The sequence below is a fragment of the Desmodus rotundus genome, chromosome 13, assembly GCF_022682495.2.
Source record: "Desmodus rotundus isolate HL8 chromosome 13, HLdesRot8A.1, whole genome shotgun sequence".
Lineage (NCBI taxonomy): Eukaryota > Metazoa > Chordata > Mammalia > Chiroptera > Phyllostomidae > Desmodus > Desmodus rotundus.
In genome coordinates, this window is record NC_071399.1 from 75,084,423 (window position 1) to 75,111,058 (window position 26,636).

The following is a 26,636-nucleotide window of genomic DNA, read 5'->3' on the forward strand; positions in this document are numbered from 1 at the left end:
CACCCCCTGCAATCACCACACTGTTGTCCATGCCCATGAGTCCTTTTTCCTTTTGGCTTGATACCAGTTTTTTTGATCGGTGGTTTATTTACTTATTGGTTACTTTTGAGGGTTTTTTAAAAAACACGTTCTGTTTACAAGTTCTTTGTCAAATATGTGATTGGCAAATTTTTTTTTCAGTGTATGGCTTGTATTTTTATCCTCTTAATGTTTTTTTTCAAAGCAAAAGTTTTTAAACTTAAGTCCAATATATCATGTTTTTTAAAACATGAGTTGTGCTGCTGGTATTGTACATAAGATGATTTGCCCACAGTTACAAATCTTTTTCTCCTAAAAATGTTTTACACGTAGGTCTGTGATTAATGTCGAGCAGACTCATTTTTAATGCTGAAAATGTTTACAATTTCACCTGATAATAGTTGGATTATTCTTAGTATGTCTTTGAAAAAACATCTAAGGACCAAAAGATGCTAGGAACTCACCAGTACTTAAAAATGTGTGTCTCTTTCTGTCTACTGACGAGCTAGTTTATTTATGTTCTTGTAGACCCAATGTAAATTATACTGACCATGATTTTATTAACCACAGCAGCATCCACATACATCTGGGACGTGTAGTATATGACTGTGCAAGGCACACAGTCTATAGCATCTATGTGGGGCTCTCTGGAACTGAGGATTCCTTACAATTACCTACCTACCTACCTACAATATGCAGTGGTTTGAAGCCACAGGTCTGGACCAATTTTTTCTTTCCATGTATAAATAAGCAGAGGTTCAGAGAGTATCAGTGCTCCTTCCAGGTCCAAACTGAAGGTTAGTGGCAGAGCTAGCCTGGAGCCTGGGCTCCAGAATTCTGCCCACTGCATGCTCCATCGCTGTTATGACCTATGGAAATGGCCGCTGGCTGCTGGAAAGTGAGACATCCACAGCAGTCATTCTTCTGAACATGTGCCTTGCACTGTGTAAGCTCTTTGGCAGCATGAGCTACATCTTTTTTTGAATCATCAGTTTGACCTCCTATGCAGCGGTGTGTCCCAACAGTGTAACGGGGGCAGTTGTGGAATAAGGACTGTGAGCTAATGACGCCTCCCTTGGTCGGAGAAATAATAATGCAAGACATAAACCTGTTGCTATTAGATTTTCATTGGAAATACCTGGAAGAGTATTGGTTGGATACAGTGTGACAGAGAGAAAAATAGCATGGGATTTGAGATCAGAAAGACTAAATTGAAACCCTGGCTGAGCCAAGAAGTAGCCATGTGATCCAGGGCATATTACTCAACATGTTTGAGACTCAGTGAATGATGCTGCTGCTGCTGCTGCTGATGATGATGATGATGCCCAGTCCACAGGATAGATGTTTGGATTAAATAAAACAATGTATGCTAAAGGCTGGCAAACTGGCATGTTGCTGGAACTCAATAAGTAAAAGTTCCAGCTCCTTTGTCATTGTTGGAATAAAAAAATAAAATCTGTGGGATAGAAAAGCGAAGCACAATGGAAAGTGAAAAAGAAACTCACAATTAAACATTAGAGTCAATTATTCTTGGTTCAGCCTAGACCTGTGCTGCAATAATAGAAACATTCTTCACAAAGTCGGTTTTGAATTCACAGAGCTAAGTGTGTTAAAAAAAACAAATAAAAAGAAGTGATGTCTGCAGTAGCACATGAAAATGCAGCAATATGAACAGCTTTACAATGTTATTTTTATTGGCCCTGGCCCTGGAGATACTGTCTGCAAATTTTCATATGTTGCTTGTGAGCACTGCCATTTTACCCCTGAAAGTTATTCTTTACAACTGGAGCCACTAACATGGTGGCACTGGTCCTGCAAAGGTCTGTGGGACAGAGGGAAGGACAGAGGGAGAGCGGGGGTCAGTTTATCCAAGCTTAAACATTGCATGTCAAAGTGGTATTCAGACAGGATCATTCCACATGAGTGTCTCTTGTTTCCTTTTCTTCAAAACATTCCGGGCCACAGCTTCCTGCTTCGCTCTTGCATTTTAATCCCCCTGCTTGGCATCACATTAAGCTCCTGGCAGGGCATGAATGATTTCTCTCATCGCCCCAGAGGGCTTGGATTCTGTCATCTGTGGCTGTCGTGGTAGACAGGCAAATGAAACCTCCTTTGAGGTGAATTGAAGTGAATGTGGCATCGCCTGGCCCCTGCCCAGCGGGGATGTAAATGCATTACCCTCGGAAATAGATACACTTCTCTGCTTTTCTTGGCCTTGACAACCACACGCCCACCTTTTCTTTCCTGGGTGCGCTCCAAAAATCACTGCACTTGGTACTCAAATCTACTTCTCGACCCATCTTCCTCCCAGACACACCCAATCAGTATTTACTGGCCTTTTTCAGGCCTTAGCCATTCCAAACTGGAAGAAATTTAGCTTTTCATTGGTGGGATTCTGGCGTAAGCACAGTTTGGCATCATCATTTTTTAACCCTCCTTTTCTTCTTGTTACGCCTCTGCTGCCTGTTCTCAGATGCCCAGTGCGCTGTGCAGATCTCGTATGACCCAGGACCGACCACCTTCATACCCTTTTCCTTTACCCCTGGGAGAAAAACATGTAATCAGCTAATCCACACAGATATAATAAATACATTATCATGTGAGTGATATCACATTATCCCCCCAAAAGGGATGTTTTTTTAAGAAGAGAAGATGATGACAACAAAATAAATGACTATCTAATTGTAAAGTCTAACTCTGAGCCAGAATGAGGAGACCATTCTTTTGTAAACCGTTTTTCCAGGCATATCATGTAACCCAGTAACTTACCAGAGCACCTGGCACCTACTAGGCAGTTGGTAGTGGAATGAACAGCAGACTTCTCCTGTGGTACAGCGAAACTTGAAATTTTGAAAGTTTCAGGCTCCTCTTCAGTATGCATTTCCTTCTTTGCCAAATAGAAATTCATCTAATCGCTCCTTTCATTCATTTCACGCATCTTTATTGGGCACCCACAATGCTACTACCTGAGATTTAACTATCCTTCTAGGAGTGTTTAGTCCAGTGTGGAGACAGAAAACTATGTGTAATCCAAAAGGCGTCATACGTTCCGCGAAGAGGGTGCGCTATGAGGAAACAGGGATGTGTCCAGCACAGCTTTGGGTGCCCCTAGAGATGGTAACACCCAAGTCACAGTCTGACGGGCCAGGAGGAAGTGTCCAGGTAACAGGGAGAAGGCAGTACTCCAGAGAGGAGCCAGATATGGTGATGGTTGGGGGCAGGTAGGAGGCGCAAGTAGTTTGGCACAGGCACAATACTGGGTTCATGTGGGGGAAAACCACCAGCACAGCACTAGACATTTCTTGAGCACTTACAGTGAGTCAGACAGTGTCCTCACGCTTTGCATGGCCTTCGCCTGGCTTCAGTGCCATGGCAACACAAGAGTCAGGAGCCCCGCCTCGCTCCATTCTCTGCTGCTCTACTGCCCATCGCCCAGAGTCTCACTACCACACCCTGCTGAGAAAGCCTCAGCACCAATTCAGCTACATTCCCCATCCTTGGGGCCATGGACCCCGTGGGAACCACAGTCATATCACTTTTTATTACCTGGACCATCCCCACAAAACTGCGCGTCACTTAACATCATCCAGATCCCTCAAACTCTCCACAGTGCCTCCCTGCATGTGTCATCCATTATCATCAAGACTTGCTGCTCTTTAACCTCGCCTCTGACTGTCTGGTCCCTCCCTTTGTTGGGTGCTCCCTGGGGCCCCTGCTCCCACAGCCTTCCTCTCAGCGAGAGCTGTTTTTCTCCTAACCCCTCATATCGCAGGGTTCTGCTTGCTCCTCATTGCCTTTTCCTATCACTTTTAATGCCCTCCTCCTTAACACTCCTCATCTTTTTTGGGCCATGCCATTATGAGCTTCTCTTCCTCACTGGAATTGTCTGAAGGCCTCTGTGTCACTCACCTTCACTCTTTGAAGATGCTGGCACCAGGCTTGTTGTCCCCGACAATCACGCCCCCTGACATAATGCTTGGTGATTTCCAAATCTAGGAAGCGGATCTCTCCCACCCTGGCCTCTCACTTCCTTGACCTCTCCAATGAGCTTGTCCTTCACCATACCGGAGCCCCCCATAGGCCTTGCCCTTGTAAGTAAGCCCACACAGTACAAAATGTCCATTTCAAAGCTTTCTCTCTCTGGCTTTCATTTTCTGTCTGTCTAGCTCCCTCCCTCCAGTTTTCTGATTCTAGAAATTCCTCAACCCCACCCCAACCACCAATCCATTGAGTTTACTATCTTTTCACAGTTCTTCCCTTCCTCACTCCCCACCCCCGCCATATCCTCATTTCCCCCCCATTTCCATTTCAGGCCTCACAGTCCCTCACTGTAATCACTCCATGTGTATGCCTCCCCTCCCCTGCTGTTATTCTTTTGTTGTCCTCGCTTGGATGAATCCTAAACTTACTTAACACCAACTCTCTGTATATTCTCTTGCTGCCCCCAAAGTAGCTGACTATGATAAAAACAGTGTTAACCAGCCTTGTTTCAATTACTTGAGTACTAACCTCCCCTGAGACATTGGAGCTGCTCCAGGAGCCGCTAGGAGGCAGTGTAGCAGGGGGAGGGCTTATGGAGCCAGGTGTCTGGTTCACAGTCCTCATTTCCTGCACCGTGGAATTTGGCCTCTTCACTGGATGGCATTCCCATCATCACATCTAACTATTCTCGTACCCTTCCTGAACCTATCGACCTTCAGGGAGCCATGCAGTTCTCACTCCCCTCCTCATTGCAGAACATCTCAACATCATTACCTCCCATTTTATCTTAAATCTACTCCTGCAAAGTTTCTGCACCACTGCTCCATCAAAAATGCCCTTCTCTGGGTGACCAATGACCACTATAATAGTGCCCAAACCCTGGTAACTTGCCAATCCTGTTTTGTTTGCTCTATCAGTAGCATGTGGCATGGCCAGTTACTGCTCGAAACACCAGTGCTCCTTGATACCACACTTTCATACTTCTTTACTCTTTGGCCAGTTCTCCCCACACCCCCTTGCTGTTTTCTTCTCATATTCTTAACATCTACAAACGTTGCAGGCCCAGCGTCCAACACCTGGCCCACCGTCCGTCTCTGCGCACACTGACACCCTTGGTGATCTTGTCTGGTTTCAAGTATCAAACGTGACCACCAAGCTGATTGTGCCAGGTTCACATGCTCTTCCATGGATGTTCTCGTGGCTCATGTCCTTCAGGTCTTGACTCAAATTCTACTTCACAGAGCGGCCTTCTCAGGCCATTCTATATAAAATACTATCCCTACCCGATCGCTCTACATGCCCTTACCCTTCTAGTTTTCTTCATAGCACTTTTCTCCATCTGTCTTCTATTATGTGACAGATGCAAATATGAAATCTATTTGTGCTGAAAGCCTTTTGAGAATAGGGAAATTGATCACTCTGTAGTGTGCTTTATACATAGAAAGCTACCAATAGATGTTTGTTAAATAAAAGCATGATCTCATTCAGTCCTGACAGCACCGCAGCGATCCTATTAGGAGGTTTACTACAGATAAAAACACTGAATCAGTTAAGTCATCATCTCACAGCTGACAATTCAGGCAGCCAGGTCTAGAGCCCACACACTGGCCTAGGGAGCTGCAGAAGCCAGAGAGGCACATGGAGTCTGGGTCCCAAGGCTACTTTCATCAGGTATGGAATTTATCTTGAGGATAAAACAGAATAACTGGAGTGGCTGTAGGGGTGAGAGGAGAGATGTGCCTGGGTAAGATGCTGGCTCCATCCAAAATAGGCACATGATTTACATAATTGCCTTACTCCAGTTTATGGGTTATCCAATCATACCAGCTTAGAAGCCACCTGGGCACTTTGTTGCAAAGTTTAGGCTGATGGTGTGTGTGTGTGTGTGTGTGTGTGTGTATACACACACAGGCATCCATATGCTTCCTACCACCAAACTGGCCTGTACTGACAATATTAAAGTCAGATTTAGTAAAGAGCTTCCAGCCAACTTTACCTTGAGGTCTGTGGAATTGCAAACCTTCCTTGCTGTTTCCATAGTAGCCTGATAGCTGACATAATTCTTAAAGAAGCTTATCTATTAATACCCAAGAACCATTTACCATACTCCTGTGCTGCCGACCCAAAATGCCACAACTTTAGCTAGATAGCCTAGCAAAATATTAAGCTGTTTAAAGAAAAGATTATGTTTCAAACCATATTAAAGAAGATACGACTTCCAAAAATTTGATTAAATATTTAAAATACCCATAATTTAAATAGTTGACTTCTTCAAAGTTTAGTGCTTCCAGTGTCCTCATGTTTGGGGGATTTTAGATGCATAAGATATTTTCATGTGGGTAACAAATGCGTTCGATTAATAAATGCTAAAACAGGCCGTGTTTCCATGGTGAAGTGAACTGCTGTTTTCTATTTTAAAGGGAACCAGCTGCTCACCCTCCAATACCTCCAAAGCCCACATCTCCCGCTTTATCTCCTAGCCAGCTGAGACGGGATAATAGGTAAGACCTAGCACTCCAAAATTTCCAAAATGAAGTTCAAGGCATACGAAAGCTGTGCCCTGTCCTGTGTAAAGCATGGGTTTGCCTTGTGTGTACATTAGTTGAAGAAGTACTTGTAGAGCTTTTCCATTTCTATTTGTCAGTACAAGTGCATGTTTGTGTTTTCCTTTGAGGACTTATGAGCATCACTTGTCCCTGGAAAGACACTTTCAAGATAGAAACTGAACAGTGTCCATGCCCAGGAAGTGTTCATGTGCAGGGTCCTCCAATTTATGTATGAGGAACCCATACGTAAGGAGCCCCTCTCTTTCCCTTTCTTTGTATATAAACAGATATGTCCATATATATATGTCCATATATGTGTATATATATGTATATATATGTGTGTGTATATATATATATATATATATATATATAGGCATTTGGCTTATATTCACTCATAGTTAATTTTCTCATTAAAAGCTACAATTTGTGATGAAAGATGTTTTTAAAACTTTGTGTTACTGCTCAAACCCTCCCTTAGGTTAAAAATACCTTTACGCGGTTCTTTAGCCTTGTTTTAGTTAAGGAATTCATAATTTACTTCAAAACTATCACAAATTTTGAAAAATGTTCTAATTAACTTGTCTCCAAATCAAGAAAAAAAGACAGACTGCTTTTCCACTTTGAATCTCTGACACTCTGTAATTAATACTGAGAAACAAATTCAGAGACTTGAAAATCTCCCCATGTGTTCCTATTAAGCTATTTAATAACCTCAAGTCATTTTTCAATATGTACATTGCACATTTCCATTATTATTGTGAAATTTAAAAATGGTATCTCAATGAAGACAATACGTCATATCCATTTCATTGCCCGCCTTTGATTCTTTTGTATTTTTGCCTTTTGATGGTGATTTTTTTTGACAGCATGTAAGACAGTTCTAGAGCTACTCTTCAGTAAGAGGGTAACTTCAGCTAGAAAATGCTAATTAGGCACAGAGCTATGTAGCATTAAGTGTTCAGCCTGTTGAGTCAAAAACCCTGGTGTGAATTTCTATCCAGTGAAACTTCACAGGGCCTTTGAAATGTCCTTAGGATAAGAAGATACATTTTTTAATGAGTCAAGAGAATACTTCTTCATTGAATTAATTAAAAATATAGGCCATATTTAAAACTTTTTGTTTGTACAATGGTTATAATTATACTCTTAAAAGTAGCTTCTCAAGCTTTTTACCTTACCTTATATTTTCTTTTATGATGTTGACCAATTAAATCTTAATTTGAATAGCATTTTTAGGGGGCTAAAATAAATTGGATTTAGTACTTCCTACACTCTAAAATCAGCGACTCTACAGTGGTGAACTTATGTAGATTCAAAAGAAGCTAAATTTCATGGGAATTGGTCTAATACATTTTTACTACTCTAATTTATTTCTTCTACCAATGATCTTAAAAAATAAAATTAGGGCAACTTACATGCTTTAAATCCTGATTACTTTAATCACAGCAAGATGATTTTAACGAAAGAATATGAAAGAGAAGTGTTTCCTAAGTAATTAACACATGTCCTCAGGAGTACAAAAAAATGGTTGAATATAGCTTCCTGAGAACAAGCAAGCATGTATAAGTAGGTCAATAAGGTACTTGGAAAAAGAGCAAAGCCTTAGGTCATAAATTGTGACAGAACCTAACACTGTAAGATTCCATTCTGTCAACTCGGTGTGGTCATTTCTCGATGGAGGGGTATCGTGGAAATTTAAAACTATTTCCCATCATATCTGAGCAGTTATATTTCTTCATAGAATTCAAATGGAATATCTTTCCGAAAAAATCATCTCTGATGCTAATAACAAAAATGATTCTTAATCTTTCAAAATATATCATTATCTAAAAGAGGTAAGTATGAAAATGCTTTATTGATGACTGGAAACTAAAATAAAATGAGCACAAAGTGGCCCTGGATGGTGTGGCTCATTTGGTTGGAGCTACGTCCCATAACTGAAAGGTCATGGGTTCGATTCCCAGTCAGAGCCCATACCTGGGTTGCAGGTTCCATCCCTGGCCTTGGTGCAGTGGAAGGCAGTGGATGGATGCTTCTCTCTTGCATCAGTGTTTCTCTCTCTCTCCTTTCCTCTCTCTCTAGAAGCAATGAAAAAAATGTCCTCAGGTGGGTGAAAAAGGAACATAAAATGAACATATTTAGAATAGATATTTCTATATATGTTCAGTGGTTAAAATGTATTAAATGAGATAGGCTAAATTGAAAGGTAGTATATTGGACTCTATAATCTCAAATAAAATATGTGGTTCAGTTCTAGTGAAGTTCGTTATCTCAAATAGTGTTCCAATAAACCTTGATGGTTTTGAACATGAATGCTTTCTTATAACTTTAAATTCAACAAAGGAGTGTTTTCTTACCTAACAAACATTATCTTTTACTTTTAAAATACAGGCAGGTGTGTCCACCTGCAGCAGGTGTATATACAGAAACCAACCGACCTGCTGAAAGGAAGTTAAGGTACAATGAACTGTTTCTATATCTACGTAATTGTAGAAATGATCAAGTATGCTTTATTAGAACACTTAAACCACAAAATAAGTCATAATGAAATACATAAAATGAGTTTTCCAACTGACTTTAATATAGTGGGTAATAAACATTTTTAGATGTATGGAAGAATTTTATTTCTTTAATTTCTACTCTGATTTTTACATTAAGAAAACAACCAAAACAGCCTGAACATGATAACAGAATAAGGTGAAACTGCTTACACAGGAACACACCTCTTCATTGCCAGCACTTGTCCCAAGGTTGGTGCTAAATAGGTGAAAATCCAGTCGTTGGACTGAACTGGTGCTACAGAAGCTTTGCCTAGAACTCCTGTGTCATATCCATTTCATTGGACGGTCACAGCCGACTCTGCCTGCCTCGTCGGGAAGAGGCCCACAAACTGTGCCGACACCTTTGGGGACAGTTCCGGAGGCCGCTCTGATTTACACTGTCTTCTCGCACATCTCATCTAGTTTAGTATTTGTTGTGGATATGTTGTCATGAGACTGTTTTAGAAAAAACACTATTTTTTTAGTTTTTGAGCCAGTGCTATTTTATATGAAAGATGATTTATTCTGGTATCACATTTTTATGGAGTCAAAGATATATTTTAAAGGAGAGTAGTTAAAATTTAACACATCAATACGATAAGCCAATTTTTATTATGGTAAAAAAGAAAACCACCATAAGTTTAGTATTTTAATTATTATGATAAACCAGTTTTTCAGTCAGCACTTCCTTTGGACTGAAAACATTTTCAAAGTTCAAAACTCACATATTTTATATATTTTTTAATCATTTGCTTTGACTCTCAGAATAGCGTTTGAAACATGCATCACACCGATCCCTTACCTTTGGAGAACATCATATTCTCTCGTCCCTGGTAACTTAACGGGCGGCTGGGGTTCGGCCTCGGCGCTTCCCACATTGCGCCCCCTGTGCCAGGACCTGTTACTGCATGCGGTGGGCGGAAGGTCCGATGGCCAAACCCACTGAGGAGATGCCTTTAGACGGAGTTCTCTGACCTAGGACTTCTCAAAGCCTCCATTCAGTGTGCATGTTTATCTTCGGAATCTCCAAAAGCTGGTTACAGTTCCCACATTTACTAGACTACAAAATTTTTCTCCACGGAATCCTAACTTGTATTAGAGATGGTTTGTGAGAAACAAGTCTTAATTACAGGGAAACTTATAAGGGTTTTCCCGATTATTTCTCTTCATGATCAACAGGGTCCCACATGGGTCCATACTGTGTGTCCTGTTCTACAGTTTACAATGCGCTTTCTTTCTCTGTGGAAGATAGAGCATTTCCCCCTCATCCAAGGCATGAATTAATCATCTGAATGTGTTGCTTAATGTTCCTTGGTTCTGGTAGAAAAATTCTGAGCACACTTCTTTGTTTACTGTTGCAGTTAGCTGTATTTTCTTTTCCATATCTTTTTTTAGGTATAGAATTTTGTAGCAGCCAATTACATCTTTAGGAGAAACTGTAGTTGTTTCAGTGAGCACTAGGTGGCAGAATCAACACCCAGGTGGAATGACGCAGGGGGGCGGGGTGTGCGTGATGAGCTGATATTATAGAACCGTTTTGTTATTCAGTTAGACTAAAAAATTCCTAAATAACACATGAACTATCACTTTCTTCACTGAGAACAGATGGAAAAATGTAGCTCTTTCAAAGGTAGCTCTGCTGGCACTGACCTGTGTTTATTTTTCATTGTCTGAAGGAGTGAGGATCTCGAGAACATCGTCAAAGTGGCTACTTCGCTTCAGAAAACTGACAAGGGGTGAGATCTCAGAGCTTCCAGCTTGCTTTATCCCCCTGTCCTTGTTTCAAAATGCTTAATCAGTATCTTAAACGTCCCACTATGAACAAAGTTCCAATGCTATTTATTATGTAGAGGTTAAAAGAAGAATCAGTGGCCATAGATGTGTCCCTGAAAATTGTATGGTACAGGTATTTATTGGTGCTTTTCTGCCTCTGCCTCCTCTTCTGGTAACTGTACACATCCTAGTGACCTCAGCTGTCCATGATCTTGACCCCATGGCAAACCGTAAGTCCTGTACTTAAGTTGCTTGTCCAGATCTCTGTTTATCTGTCTCCCTAGCACCCCCGTATAGAATGTCCTAGGCCCCACTGAACTTCTTTCCCAACAGGCTATTTCCTGACTTCTCCTCAGTTCTATCATTCACCGTTCTGGGATCATTCCTGATCTGCCCATGTCTTTGTCCCTCTATTTAGTGTCAGGCACTTGTGGATTAAATGTCTCAAGTGTCCCTCATGCCCCATGGCCTCACCTCTTTTCAAACTCTCACTGACTCCAGCATAGGTTATTAGGGTAGCTGTCGAGATTGGTCTATGCTCCACCCATCTCTGCTCCCACTAAACCATCACTACCCATCACTGCCAAAATTCTCTTCCTAAGATTCTGCATGAACAACACTCCACGGGCTGCCCATGCCTCACTCAGTCACATAAAACCTCATTCAAGGCCCTTGCTAACCAGGCTCCAGCCTGACATTCTGGAGTTATTTCTGACTTTGCCCTTACAATTACCCTACATTCAATACCAACTTAAATTACTGCCTTTCTATAGTTTCCAGCTACTCTGCCTCTGTTTTTGCCATTCTACCCAATGGCAGCCCTTTCCAGCCTCTCGGTCAGCACACCAGTCCATCCAAGTCCTACCTGTTATTCAGGATCCAAATCAAATATCACCTCCTCTGCAAAGTCTTCCCTGAGGGATCTAGTGAAATGTGACTTCTGTTTCTCTAGACTATTAGAGCTCCACTATTTATATTTTATAACAACGAATCATATTTGGTGCTGTTTCATGTTATTTCTATGTAAGTGTCTCATCGTCTCTATCATCTCTTAAATGGCTTAGAGAAGATAGTGTTTCTTACTCATCATATGTCATTTACTGAGTCTGACCTGATGCTTTGTACAAAGTAGGTGTTTATAAAGTAGAGTATGGTAAAACAATGATGAGCAGTGAGAAAACCTTGGGTCTAAACATTTCGTAGTTTAAATCCCCTGCCTGCAAATTTTTCTTGCTTCATGGAATTTGGTGATGCTTAGAGTGTTGTTAGGGGTTGCAGTCTCAGTCAGAGAACTGAAGAGCAAAGCAGAAGCAACATTTAGCTCTTCTGTGCAAATTCATCAACAGAAGAAGAGGAGCTCTGAGCCCAGAAGGGTGCTCTAGAAAGTATCCTGAATGTCTCCTCTCCATTTCTTCTCTCATCTAAGTGCCTAGATATCTAATTTTATTTACTGATTTTTGTTTGAGGTAATAGTTTGTTTTTAATAGGGATTTAAAATAGTTTTTGGTGCGTAGAAGTGATGTTTAAGAGAGAGAGAAGCGAGTGGTACTGCAGAGAAGTTGCGGTTTGTCAGCAAACAGAAACAATGGGAGCTGCAGTTGGTTTATCTTTCCCGTCCCCTCTCCTTGGCCACAGTGCACTAATTCCACAGCCGGATACATTCTTCCCAGAGAGACGGGGGCTTGGGGGTGGGGACCAGGGAAACCGTCTGCATCGATAGCCGGGTGTTGTTTCTGTGGGATGTTCATAGGGACTAGAAATAGCTTTATTTCTCCCAGCTGCTCTTTGTGCTGTTCCTTTGTGAAATGGGCTGTTACTCTTATCTGATTAAGAGCACATTTAATTTATCGCAAATGCAGTGGTGAAACTTAATATCCAAAGCTTTCATCAATTTAAGGTTATTTTAAAAGCTGAGCTTCTTCATTCAGGATATAATCTCCATTTTATTTAATTTACCACCGAGTGTCTTCTCACGATTTATGCTAATTTTCTGTGATAAACATGCGCAACCCCCAATCCTGATAATCTCATCAGTGTGACTCATACCAGTCAGAAAGGTCTGTGGCTGAAATTTACAGGATTCTTAGGTTTGCTTTTTCCCTTGGGGACACGGACAGATTCACAGCCTCAGAGTTGGGGGGTAGGGTTTCAAGCAAACAAAGACAACGGGGCATTGTGTCAGGGACTGGGCAATGTTTGTCCCACACCAACATACAACATGAATCATCTTCTTTTCACAGTCAGTAACTTTTCTGTTTCGGTATTTTTTCTCAGCCTTCAATCCTACCATCGAACATATAATATCACCTGAAAGGGTTCGTGGGTGGTTGCTGATTTAACGTGTTCTTAAGGGTCTCTAAGAGGATTGCCCCAACGGCTATTCTGTTACTGCCTTGTGTCAGGCATCTTCAAAACACACAAGTGACCCGGCAACTGTCCCTCCCTAAGGCTAAGCCAGATTCTTGGCATTTCTAAATGCAGTTAAAAAATAAACATAGCCACCATTTATTAATGAAAGATTTAGTATTGACTGGGACCTGTTTAATATAGTGACCAACATTAAGGTGTGGCTTGCCAGGCATCATAGTGAGCACTTTATACTCAGTGGCTTGTGGTTTCTTTTCTGAGGTGGGTACCGTTAGTATTCTCATATTCTCACTTTACAGGTGGGGAAGTCCAGGCAGTAAGACGTTCATTAGATAACTCAGCCAGAGTCACCAACTAGTAAGTGGTGAACCCTGCACTGGAATCCAGGGATCCCTCACTTGGAAGCCTGAATGTGTAACTACTGGGTTACTGGGCCACACAGCTCCCTGGTCACCACCAGTAATGAATCAAGAAAAAAATAGAAATATTGAGAAAGTGTGGAAAACATGTGATTCTGGGTCAGGAAGAAGAGAGGACCAAAATTTGTGAATGGAAACCCTAGATGAGGAACGCAAGAGAAACGGGAGCAAAGTGGGTGGACAAGACAGGGAAGGACGTGTGAGGAGTGAAGGAGAGCAAGAAACCCACTGAGGCTGGGCTCCTGGGGGAGAGGGTTGAGCTCCTGTGGTTCTAAGGGATATTCTGGAACCCAGGGGATTCGCTTAAGCAGGTTGCCCCCGAAGAAGCAGCCAGTGAAAGCTTGGCAGTTCTCAAACACGGAAATAGGATACCGAGTTTAGCTGGCCCGGAATGAGGTTGAGTAGAATTCAAGAAAGTAGTCAGACCTACCAAGGAACAGGTGTGTTTCAGTAGCTGCTTTGTGCAAGTACACTGTGCAAAAATAGAACCTATAGTTAGTCCATGTACAAGTATTTTTGACTCACTTAAAAACCAGCATTAAGCATCTACTGGATGAAAGACACCATATTAAAGACTGGAGGGAGTCCAAGGGAAAATTCGGTTCTGAATTTTAAGTGGTGTGTGTGTGTGTGTTTATGCGTCTGTGTGCACACTCGCAGGTGTAGGAGCAGGGCCATGAATATGAGACAAACGTGCAGTTGGTAAGTTAGATGGATAGTAAGGTGAGTACCATAAAGGAGATGAAAAAAAAAAAAGTCTGCAAGGATTCCCAAAATGGAGGGGACTCTATTCATTAGGAGGACTGGGAAAGATTCCTTGGAGAAAGAGGAATTTGAGGACAGCTTTGAAGGATAGATGGCATTTCCATAATTGATGGAGGTGACACACGTGTTGTATTTCAGAGAACTCAGAAATAGTTGTTTTAAGGTGAATCTGCCCTTCGACTCTGGGCAGGCTTTTACTGATGTGAGATTTATTTTTTTCTCTTCCAAAAGAGAAGAACTGGATAATATCATCAAAATGAACAAAAGCTTGAATAGGTAAGATTTAAAAACATTTATTTTTTGCTTTATTACTGAATTACGTATTGTGACTTCTCATGTCTTTTCAGTAGCTGAGCCTGAGGACCCACATTCTGAGCTAGTGAAAAGCATCCTACAAATATTGAATAAAAAGCCTGCAGAAATCACCATTTCATCATTATTATGAATGGTTATTACAATCCAAAGATTCTAATGTTAAAGGGTCTTTAATTTTCCTTCTCCATTTGTTCAGTAGAGTAGTTAAAGAAATAACCTATTTCTTTCCTGAAGTATTAATATGTTAGCATGTAAACAGAGTTTGGTTTGATCGCTAAATGCTGTTAGTTTAACCATTTCAAAAACCACTTATTATCTTAGCTAACATTACCTCATTTTGAATCATTTATAATTGCATACTTTAAAAATTATAGACATTGAGGTTTCTGTTAGAGGTGTGTGGAATTTTAATTATCTCTCTGTTCCTTTACTTCCTGACTTATTAAAGGGACAGGGACCAAAGTAAAGGAGAAACTAAGCAAATATCAAAGCAGTTAATTGATCAAGAGTTCTGGTTTTCCTTTGCTGTTCTGATAATAAGCATCCATATGATTGACTATCAACAACTCACATTTGCTGCTTTTTAGTTTTCTCATTTGTTGATGTAAGGAGTGGGTGTTCAGTCATGAACCCCAGACTCCACGGCGTATTGAGGCCAGGCAGGTAACGGAGTGAAGGCAGCTGATGGGATGGAACCTAGGGGCGTGCCCGGCTCTGGAGCCCAGCTGTTTCTCAGCTCCAGCTGGTTGCTGCCACGTGAGAATCTGAGCCAGTGATGCTGTACAGTTTCAGGCGGCCCTGAAACTCCAGATTTCTTTGTTTCACAGCCATCTTGTACAATAAATACAGGCTCACATTAAAAACAAAAACAGTCCATGAATGCAAACAACACATCTGTATACATATTATGGGTTGTATATCCCCAATTTGTGACTTTTAGTTAAGTTCCACGGCAGTTTAAATTTTGATTCTATGAAAATATCTGTTTGGAATAAAGCAGTTTCAAGAATTGTGCCTCTTCTTTCCCAATAAGCTTCTATTTCGTGTCTTAGATGTAAACTGGTCTATGTTTTTATAAATTATTTGTTATTACCACTGACAAGGTTTTTTATTTAATACATGTGAAGAAATCAAGGTCTGGATGGTATCTTCAGAACAGCTCCCAAGGCAGAGCAAATAGAGAAAAGGTAAGTGCATCTGCGTCTAACCTGAAAGTGTGATCTCCCGGGCTGCCTGTTTCATTCCTGCACCCAGTATCTGGCAGGGAGTTGTGTTCCTCTGGTGCGAAAATGTGCGAGCCGGTGGGGTGGAGCCTTCAGTGCTGTGCCGTTAGTTCAGGCCTAACCACTCAGAAGGGTGTCTGCTCTTATGTTCACCAAGTAAACAAGCAACTCATGAAGAATGTTTATGGTATCTGACCTTTCCAGATACCACCCAATTTTATTGCAATATGCAGTGTGTAATTTGAATTTCTTTCTGTTTTCCAGAGCCCAAAGCCTTGAAAGTCTCATCTTTCTGAATGCCCGGACAAACAGAGATGGCAAAGGGTAAGGTCTGACTAAGACTCTCCCGGCCTCTTTGATGGAGTCCTAGACTGTATACCATCTCCCAGGGGGAGACCTCTTGCTCAGAACAAGGGCCAGGAAGGCTGGTGGACCAGGACCCCAATACTTTAAAGCTGGTTTAATCATAACTGAATAATGTTGGGACCTTACTATTAGAATATTAGTATATCTTGTCAGTATTTTGCATGAGTAGAGCCACTTAAATATTTCTAAGGACTTCTAATGCTTTGGGTACCGATAACATCTTACTCCTGTTGTGAGAAGTTGCTGTTATTGTAAGAGACTGAATTTTCTTTCTCTCTGTTGCTTGCTGCCCCCCACCCCTCGCAATGTTATAAAGGAACCAAGGCCTGGGAAGTCTTATTAATCTTAATCAAAGGACTGACAAAAATGAGAAAGGTTGAATAGAACTCCTAACTTGACGGTGCTCTTTTTTTTGGGGGGGGGTAGCTTTTTACACCTCATCAGAAATGAGAGGGTTATGTTTTCCTCTATCGCAGATGAAGTGGCACCTTTAGGCCTATTAGAAGTAGTAGTAAGCAAAGGAATAAGGATGAATTCTGTTTCCATAGGACCACATCTTTCAGGGGCGTTAAGTAAGTTCAGGAAAACCTGCTACATAATCTGTCTATATTTTCTGAAACAATTTAAAAGTGAGCCAAATTTTACATTTAAATTAAGAAATACAGAGGACAAAATTGCAAAGTGAGAGGCATGTTAGCTGGTTTTTCTACAGTGATTTAAAACAAGTACTCCTGTGGAAATTACTAAAGATAAGTGAGGGATAATCACATCAAAGCTTTTTCTGGCCATTTGGCCCTGAAAACCTCTGACACCCTTTCAGGGACATTCTTGTTTACCCAGATTTCAGATAAAATTCAGATGTGACCTAACTGGCAAAAAGTGTCCATGGTTTTCCAAAGAAGCCAAGATCTCACAACAGACAGCAGGGCAAAAGCCGGGGCAGAGAATAAAACTGGCAGAGAATGAGAACTGCTTTGATGCTCCTGAATCTTGGGTATTTTCTCCCAGATTAACTGTGATTTCTCGTCAGTGGTATTGAGGGGGACACCCCTTAAGGCTTATCTTCCCTCTTCTGTGTCTCATCCCTACGGCCCTAACCTTCACTTTGGAGAGTCCACAGTATATTCTATGTGAATTTACATTGACATATTGCCCAATTGAATCCCAAAGATTAACTTCACTATATTATTTATAGACAATTTTATAATAAAATGAATTTAATATCAGTATAATAATTTTCTCTAAAATCTTTAATTAATCATTAATAATATGGAATAGATATGTGTATGTATATACACACAATACTTTGAAACTAACCTAACCTCTGTTTTTAAGAAGTGAAGACCTTGATTATGGTATCAAAATGGGTTCCAGAGGAAGTGAAAATACCACAGGGTAAGACTTATTAGTGACTTAAATCTGATATCTGTGACACTAAGATAAAACAATTTGGCATTTTAATTTCACAAACATATTTTATTAGCATGGGTTTGGACAAAAACTATGGGCCACATGACCGTCTCTCCTTGATCTCAAAAAATCATTTATTTTTGAAGAATTGTCCCACTGTGCCTTTTCTCCCAGATTTTGGACTTTAGTCTGTTTTTAAGGCTAAGTTACTGAATTGAACTTGTGTATCTAAAGAAAGCACAATCTAGATAATATTTTCAAAGTGTATCTCCAAAATGACGAAGACAGCCAAGAGTGAGGTTTGACTAAAACCCTCTTAAGTCAGGCTCCCTAAGGATGGTGGTCTCTGAAGGCAGCCCGGTGGAGGGGCTGGGCAAACACACTCCGGGAGAAGGGCCTTCTCCTCTTCTCTCCCAGGGTGTGGACGTGGCAGTGGGGCTCGGCCACGGCGCTCTTGCCATCCTCTATGGTCCCCTTTGGGTCAGGGTCAGCTCATTTTGGTATTGCTCAGTGCATTTTCGTGGGGGGAACACATGTGCTCCAAGAAGTGAGGCATTAATTTTTCTACCATCTAAGGCGTTTTTTTCTTTTTGTCCTTTATAACTCACCATGACCCAATTATATGTAAAAGGTTCGAGTTGGGGGAATGGTTAAATTTATATGAAAGCATATATTCTTATTATTTAAAAATATTGGTTATTAATAATATTACTAGTTTTAATATTTTAAAACATGACTCTTATCTAAGAACAGAAGAGGTGAGTATCGCGGAATTGCAGAGTAGAAATGTATATTCTGACTGGATCCAGTATAAAAACTTATCTAACTTCAATGCTGACCATTGGGGGTATTCTAACAAGGTGTGTCTGAGGCAAAGTTGATTTTGTTAAACAACAGGTTTCACATATCATTACGCATTTTGAGGACAAAACAAAAAAAACATGTTTCTTGTTCATGAAAAAGGCAACTTAAGTGGTTTTCAGCTCAAGGTGTAAGAAAATTTTAATTTGCCTTTAGAGCTTAAAAAATTACAATGATAGAGAACTTGTATGTTTACCACTTAATTTTTCCTATCATCGTTCATTTGAGTAGTGTTTTATTTTAACATCGTTCATTAAAATCTATTTACTTTCTCAAAGAAAACAAGACCGCAATGGGCGTATTAGAGTGAACCCTGAAATAAATAAAAATATCAAGAGGTAAGGCATTTAAAGTATTTCTCTCCCTTTGTCTGGCATTTGTAAGCATATTAGCATTCTGAGTGTTTGTTTTCAGGACATTAAATTGAAATTCAAGCCAAAACAGACCTCTTGTTTTCTGAAACACATCATATTAAGCGATCCTATATAACTTATACACAGACATGATCTCTTGCATTGTATTCTTGGGTGAAGTTTGCTGTGAGGTAGATTTTGAGATATTGCGTGGAAATTTTGACTGACATCTTCTGAGCTTAGTGATTTATTTCTGTGTGTGTATGTGTGTGTATAAGTAGTATGTGTGTATATAGGGTGGGAAGAAAGTGGGTTTGTTTACAGTTGTTGGCATGGAAAGTAATACAATTATTAATAAATACTAATATAAGAATAAATTCTGTGTTGCTTACTTAGAACTGTAACCCTCCATGTGGACGTGTGTATATATAAGTAGTGTGTGCGTCTAAGTGTATGTGGATGTATTAACGAGGGTTCTTCAAAGAATCAGAACCAATAGGAGGTAGGCAGATAGATAGATTCGTTATAAGGTATTGGCTCATGCTGTGAAGTCTCAAGATCTGTATTTAGCAAGCTGGAGACCGAGGTCAGCCCATGGTGTCCAAGTCCACGTCTGAAGGTGTGAGAACCAGGAGAGCTGAGGGTGTCAGTTCTAGTCCATGGGCAGGATGGACAAAGTTGCAGATGAAGCAGTCAGGCAGGCGGAGTCCCCTTTCACTCAGCCGTTTTGTTCTGCTCAGGACTTCCGCTGATAGGGTGGGCTTTCACATGTTGGGTGGGCTATCTGCTTTACTCAGTCTATGGATGCAAAGGTTAATCTCATCCAAAATCTCCCCCACAGACACACCCGGAATGATGTTTGACCAAACCCCTGGGCACCCTGTGGCCCAGTCAAGCTGAAACATGAAATTAACCATCACAATGTGTGCATGTGTGTGTGTGTGTCAATAGTGTGTATGTGTGTGTGGCCAAGTGGTATACACGTGTACGTGTGTGTATGGCTGTGTGAGTAGTGTATGTGTACATATATGTGAATTGTCTTCACACGTGTAGTGGATTTGTGTGTCGTGTGTGTTACGTGTATGAAGTGTGGTATGTATTTAAGATGAAGAACTTAACCAAGTGCACTTCATTAAGAGTTCTCCTACCCATGAGTTGTCAAGTAAATCTGGAAAGCTTATGTCCTCTTGCTTTTATTTTTTAAAAAAGCAGACGGAATATATTTGAAACTGAGCTTGCTGGCGTGTTGCTGGAAACAGTGTACCAAATAATTCCATGTGGTTTTAGTTGAACTCTTTTCCATTCGGTTAACTCAGTACATGATATTATTAGATTCTAAAATGTGTCACCGGTGCCTGCAGGCGCTGTCAGCAGAGCCAGGGCCTGGCCAGCTGGGGCATTCACTGTCCGGCTGTCGTCCTGTTCTCAGCAGCCTGGCTGGTGGGTGGCCCAGAGACTTGGACAATTTTGCAACCAACAGACTGAGAAGAAGGCATTGATTTCTTGGCTACTTGCAGGTTCAGGGAGGGAACTTGAGGTAGTGAATGTGAGTGAGGAGTCCCAAAAGTCCTGGTGCAAATTCTGTCCCTGTCACCGGCTAGCTGTGTCCCTGCTCCTCAATGTACTCGTCTACAAAATCGGAATCAATCCTATCATGCCTAGCACATAGGAAGTACAAGTAACTGTTAGCAGTAATAAAGATCAGGTGCATATTTGTTTTCTTAATGATTTAGGTACTATTCAAATATTTAATTTACTTTGACTCTAAAAAATACCCATGTTTTCCTTTCTGATTTTTATTAGAGTATTTAGAATCATGACCTATTGTTTTCCTTGTGTTGGTACATCTGTGTGTATCCACATGCCTATGTAAGCATGTGTACACAGACATATAAAAGTTTATGTGGATTCATGTGTGTATGATTATGTGGTCATGTATGTGTGGTTCATGCATATATGATTCATTGTGTGGGTTCATGTGTGTATGATTATCTATGCACTGTCCCGTAGATCTTACAAAAGTAAAATAAAGAGTATGTGCCCTCCCTTATTAAAAACTCTCAATATTATCACATTTTAGGTAGAATAAAATTCTCATCCTCAGCTATGGCCTTTTACTTGTTCAATGAAGTTTAGCCTTTTTCTACTCCAGGCTCGTTCCTGCCTCATTGACTTTATGAACTTTGAAATTTTAATAACCTTATACTGATATGTACTTTATTTAATATGTTTTTTAGTGTACCGAATGCAGTTTTATATTATTATTTTTAAATTGAAGTATAATGACATAACAGTTACAGGTATCTAACCTAATGATTCAATATTTATATATATTGCAAAATGAAACCACAATAAACTTAGTTAACAAGTGAGGTGATAGAAATTATCTGACTTAGTCCTTATTGTTTAATATGTTTAAAGAGATCAAGGTCTCTACAATATAATCAAAGCAAACCCCACAACCAACACAAGTGTTCCAACGGAAGAGTCACAATGCTCATTGTTGTGGGGTTTGTTGTGGGGTTTTTGAGTTCAAATCTGGACATAGAATCCTAGGAATTTTTATTTTTAGTCACTGGCATTTAGATCTCATATACTTTGTTTATGCAGAAACCAACAAAGTGTTAAAAAATCAACAAGGAGTATTCTGGAGTAGAATAGCTATTTGTATGAAAAAAAGGTTCAAATTCTCTTTGCTGATTTTAGCCTGGATATACACATTCTCAGACATTTGGATACAAGTAAAAACTTGAGTTAACATCTGGTTGCTTCCATATAGCTGTATCCTTGATGCATAGAGGCAACCACAGAGTTTTATGATATGATTGTAGTAGGGCCATGGGGCACAGAGAAATGGTAAGAAAAGCAAAATTCCATTAAGGTCAGAAGCAGATATGTTAAACGGGAAAGATAAAATACTGACATGTTTTCAGTGACTATGTAGAATTTCATACTACAGTAAATATATTTTACCTTTCAGAATGCCATAGATTTTAATCTTTCTATTGTTTGTTGCCAACATAGAACTAGTCAAAATGTATAGTTTTAACACACAGTTATAAGTACCAGAAGCAGATATCAAGTTGTAAATCATGGACTCCAACAAACTAGTATATTAATCTTAATCCATTGCTGTGAATAGAAAACTTGCTAATGAATGCCATTTGCAAAACATACATTCTCCGAAGCTGATTTGAAAGTCTCACAGCATGTTTGAGGTTGGTATTAAAAGGCTGCCTTTCTGGCCCTGGCCAGGCGGGTCCATTGGTTGGAACATCATCCCATACACCAAAAGGTTGCAGGTCATCCTTGGTCAAGGCACATACCTGTGTTGTGGGTTCCATCCTTGTGGGGGCATGTACAGTGGGGAATGGGGGACTACTAATTGATGTTTCTCTCTCACATCAATGTTTCTCTCTCTCTCCCCCTTCCTCTCTAAGAGTCAATAAATATGTCCTCAGATGAGGATCCCCCTGAAAAAGAGGATACCTTCTGGAATTTTCCATGAGACGTATTTATAGACTATTACAAAATGTTTAGTGCAGCCGGCAGAGGTTAAGATTATAGATGATTTATAAGGATTTATAACTCATTATAGAAACAGAGTCCTAGTCCAATAGAAACAGTGCTACTGGTATAATGGGTCCAAGATTAAGATATTGTCTCACTGAGCCTCCAGGAATTTTAGAGATGTAAAGCCCTACATGCTCTGCTTAGTCACCTTCAACAGTCTTCAACTCACTGATGTGATCTCAGTAAGTGTTTATACTGTTTGTGAATTTTGATAAGTAATTTTACCCACTCACTATTAATCTATCATTAACCTCATCATTTCTTAATGTTTTAAAGGGGCCAGAGTCTTGACAATCTCAACACAGTGACCCCTGAAGTAAACAGAAGTAACTCGGGGTGAGGATTGTGTCTTGTCTTTCTTCCTTTGCCGTCAGCATCAGTCTGTGGCACGCTGCAGAGAGGCTGGGTGGGAAAACCCTTGAATGGGAGTCGGAAAGTCTGGACTCCGTTACTGGCCACCCGGGTGCCTTGCCCACGCTGCACTTGGGCTTCTTCAGTTACCACATCAGGAGAGTCATGGTCCTTCCACCTTTTCACTTGATTATTTTAAGAATCAAGTAAAACAATGGATGTAAAATTCATTTAAAGCAAAAATGCCATATAAAGATAGAGTATTAACAAAATAGAGTATAGCTACAGCATTAGATAGAATACTCAGAGGGGGCAGGTCAGAGTTTTTGGTAAATCACTATATAATTTCTGAATTGATATTTTTAAAACTCAATCTCGCCTGTTTTTATGGTTTTATTTTCAGGGTAAATGAGAAACTTAGCTATGTGTCAATGATTTATAGAGAGATCAAAATTTTTATTCTTTTAAATGAAGGGCGTAGATTGGTATTAATTCAAATACCAAAACTTAATAGTATAATTCATCTTGAGTACGTATATTCTTTAAATTAAAATACTTAGTTGATTTAATTCCTTTTTTACTGACTGTGTATTTGTTTGCTTTTTTTGTTCAAAGTTTCAAAGACCTTGATAACCTCATCAGAGTGAATCCAAGAACAGAAAAAAGTGTGCAAGGGTGAGATTTAATATGCTGTTCTTTGTTGTTCCATGCTGACCAATGCTTAAAGTAAAATTAAATCATCATTTCAGCTGACTGACACTGAACTCGATGAGAGGTGAAGCAAGGCCATGTAGCCTCCACAACCTCGTATCTAAAATGTAAATAATTTTGGTCAATTAGGTGAATAGTTTTTCCAGGACAGACAGGACGCTTTCATTCACTGATTGATTTATTTTCCTCACTCAGCGGGATGGCGCAGGAGAAGGGAAGGAGAACTGGGCTGGAACCCATAGATGTGGGGCTGCCCTCACTAACTGTGTGAAGGGGGCTGGCCACTTCCCCTGTTTGGGCTTCAGTTTTCTCATCCTCAAAGTGAGGAAGTTGGACCACGTGCTCTCTAGTTACTTTCAGCACTAATTCTATTACTCTGGTCCAGTAAGATGGCTGGAGTAATGGGAAGTGCGCGCACTCTGGAGTGAGGTTGCTCAGCGTTAAATCCCCACCCTGCCCCTATTAGCCATGTAGGGAAATCCTAATCTCCCTGCGTCTGTTTCTCCCTCTGTGAAACTGGGGTGATAGTTCTTCCTTTGTCATAGAACTGGCATAGGGATCAAATCACACACATCATGTACCACTTAGAATAGTGCCTGGCACATCACAAATTTTCTAAAAGCATTAGTTATTGTTTATTATTTCTATGCAGTTATAGTTAGGTCCAAAATTTACACATTCATAGCACAGAAAAACTCCAGTCCTTTGAGACAATCTGTTTTAATATTTTATAATAAAATATTTTTACAATAAAAATGTTTCTAAGTTTTAATAAATGTTTGCAACCACATGATGTAAACTGACCACTGACTTGACCATTTCTCTGTTTTAAAGGGGCCAAGGCCTTGACAGCCTCATCGAAGTGACTCCTGAAACACACAGAACTAACCGAAGGTGAGTTCCTAGAACTCTCCTACCTCTCCCCTCTTTTCTTCTATTCAACTTAGAAAAGTGATACAGTTCACGGTCCCACCATAGGGACAGCCAGTGATGGGACCCAAAATCAACAGCTCTGTGTCACAATCTGGCCCTGAGCTTTAGTGGAGGAGAGAGAATTCTTTAAAGTATCGCTTATTAGTATGGGATTTGTGATCCATGCTTGGAATTTCCTCAGAATGAATCAGGATTGCGTGTGAAATGGAACATCACCCTAAAACAATTCCCCAGAGTGGAGCAGTCTAAAGAAGTTTCATGTGAAGAAAATTCCTCCTTCCTTCTTCTTCCCTCATTTATTCCCTTTTCCTTACTGTCTACCACTCAAAAAATCTAAAGTTGGGAGGTCATTTAAAAAAAATAGTCTTAGTTTATTGAAATAATAAGGAATACAGAGAATTTTCTTTAAGGCACATCGTGTTAAGTAAGCAAAAGTTATGACAAAACGAGGAAGCTATAAATATATGTTGTTGTGGTAGTTTGAACATGAGTTAAATATGAAAGATACTAAGGAAAGTATCTTCTTTTTGGTAGGTTTCCTATCTTACTTTGCATATAGGAATGCCATTTCTTACACTCTGTAGCTCTCATATAAAGTTTCTTAGGCTAGCCCGGGGCCACTACAGCTCGGTTGGTGGGAGTGTGGGCCCGTCACCGGTCAGGGCACGTGACTAGGTTGTGGGTCGATCCACGGTCCGGGTATACACGAGAGGCAACCAATCGATGCTTCTCTCTCCCATTGATGTTTCTCTCTCTCTCTCTCTCCCTCTCTCTCTCTAAAAAGCAATGAAAAGAATGTCCTTGGCTGAGGATAAAAAAATAAAATAAATTTCTTAGGCTACATCCGGGGGTCAGCAACTTTTGCGTAAAGGTCTTCTAGAGAATGAATGTTTCAGGTTTGGGGGGCCAAAGCAGTCCCCATCTTACCTAGTCAACTAGCAGCCATAGATAATACATTCCAAAGAATGGGTGTGGCTGTGCTCCCATAAACCTTTATTTACAAAACCAGAGACTGCAGGCTGGGTTTTGTTTGAGAACCATACTTTACGAACCCTTGCATGAGACAGTATTTTATGTGGGCGGAAGAGAAAGAGCAATGCTGAGTGTAGCTGGGGTAGCTTCCAAAACACAGCCAGCTGCCCACCCATCCTCATCCTTTGCATATATTTTCATTTACTTTAGGGTTACCCCAAATTTCATTGCTCTTCTATCTGAATATTTAGTGCTAAATTGTCCTTAGACTCTTTCTTACCAAATAAGAATATAACATTCTGTCATTTACCGGGGGTCAGATACTAAGTCTAGAGACTGTAATACTTTACATTGCAGATTAAGACTCAGTGAAAGATAAGTCTCCCTTGTCCCTCTTCCAAGAGGACTTAGTTTCTAATGCTGAAGATGACCTTAATCATGTGACCTTTCCTGTGTAGTGTTCGAGCCTCTGCTTTCGTAGCTGCCTCCTACCACACACTGCATTAGGTTACGCGTCTGTCTCTTCCACTTGATAATGCATGTTTTACGTTAAGGGAATACTTACTAGCTGCGCAGCCTTGGACAAATGGCTTAATCCCCTTTAAGCTTCAGCTTCTTTATCTGTAAAGTGAGGATTATAAGAGTTACCTTCCTCAAGAGTTACCACAAAAATTAGATAAAATCAAGTTTGTAAGGCACTCAGCACTCAAAAACTTATCAGACATTGTCTATTGATGTTATTGTTGCTGTTACATGTTTTCTTCATTGTTGATGTCCTATTGCACTACTCAATGCTTAATTCAAAGTAGATACAGATAGCAAAGAAATTATCCTACTATGCTGAACCTTATGAAATTACTGACCTTTATCCATTTCTGACCCACCAAATGACAATTCCATGCAGTTGAACATAGTGTGCACAGGAGGGTATGTACACAATAAATGAACTTATAGATTAACCCTAAAAACTAGTTAAGCAATATAAGCCTTTCTGATCTTTTTTCTCCTCAGGATAAATAACATATTGTCCCCATAATGAAGTACATGATGTTTGGCTTCTCGCTCAGGGTTTTGGTATAAGGGTTGTTGGTATGAGAGCCCAGTGTAATAGTAGAAATGTCCCTTGTGAGCTATGATTGCCTATTTCAATGTTTAGAAT

General features: G+C 40.3%; 1 protein-coding gene across 6 annotated transcripts in view; it reads left to right on the plus strand.

The window, feature by feature from the left end:
* SCEL (sciellin) overlaps window positions 1–26,636 on the plus strand; it is a 99,883-nt gene that overhangs the window by 43,506 nt on the left and 29,741 nt on the right. For 5 of the 6 annotated variants that reach the window (XM_045201624.2, XM_053916689.1, XM_053916687.1 and 2 more), the window contains 11 exons: window positions 6,420–6,500; window positions 8,937–9,002; window positions 10,762–10,821; window positions 14,641–14,685; window positions 15,852–15,911; window positions 16,212–16,271; window positions 17,649–17,708; window positions 18,863–18,922; window positions 22,787–22,846; window positions 23,477–23,536; window positions 24,407–24,466. In XM_045201624.2, the coding sequence (XP_045057559.2) occupies window positions 6,420–6,500; window positions 8,937–9,002; window positions 10,762–10,821; window positions 14,641–14,685; window positions 15,852–15,911; window positions 16,212–16,271; window positions 17,649–17,708; window positions 18,863–18,922; window positions 22,787–22,846; window positions 23,477–23,536; window positions 24,407–24,466 (672 nt within the window). The remainder of the gene's footprint in view (window positions 1–6,419; window positions 6,501–8,936; window positions 9,003–10,761; window positions 10,822–14,640; window positions 14,686–15,851; window positions 15,912–16,211; window positions 16,272–17,648; window positions 17,709–18,862; window positions 18,923–22,786; window positions 22,847–23,476; window positions 23,537–24,406; window positions 24,467–26,636) is intronic. The other variant, XM_053916688.1, reaches the window with a different exon arrangement.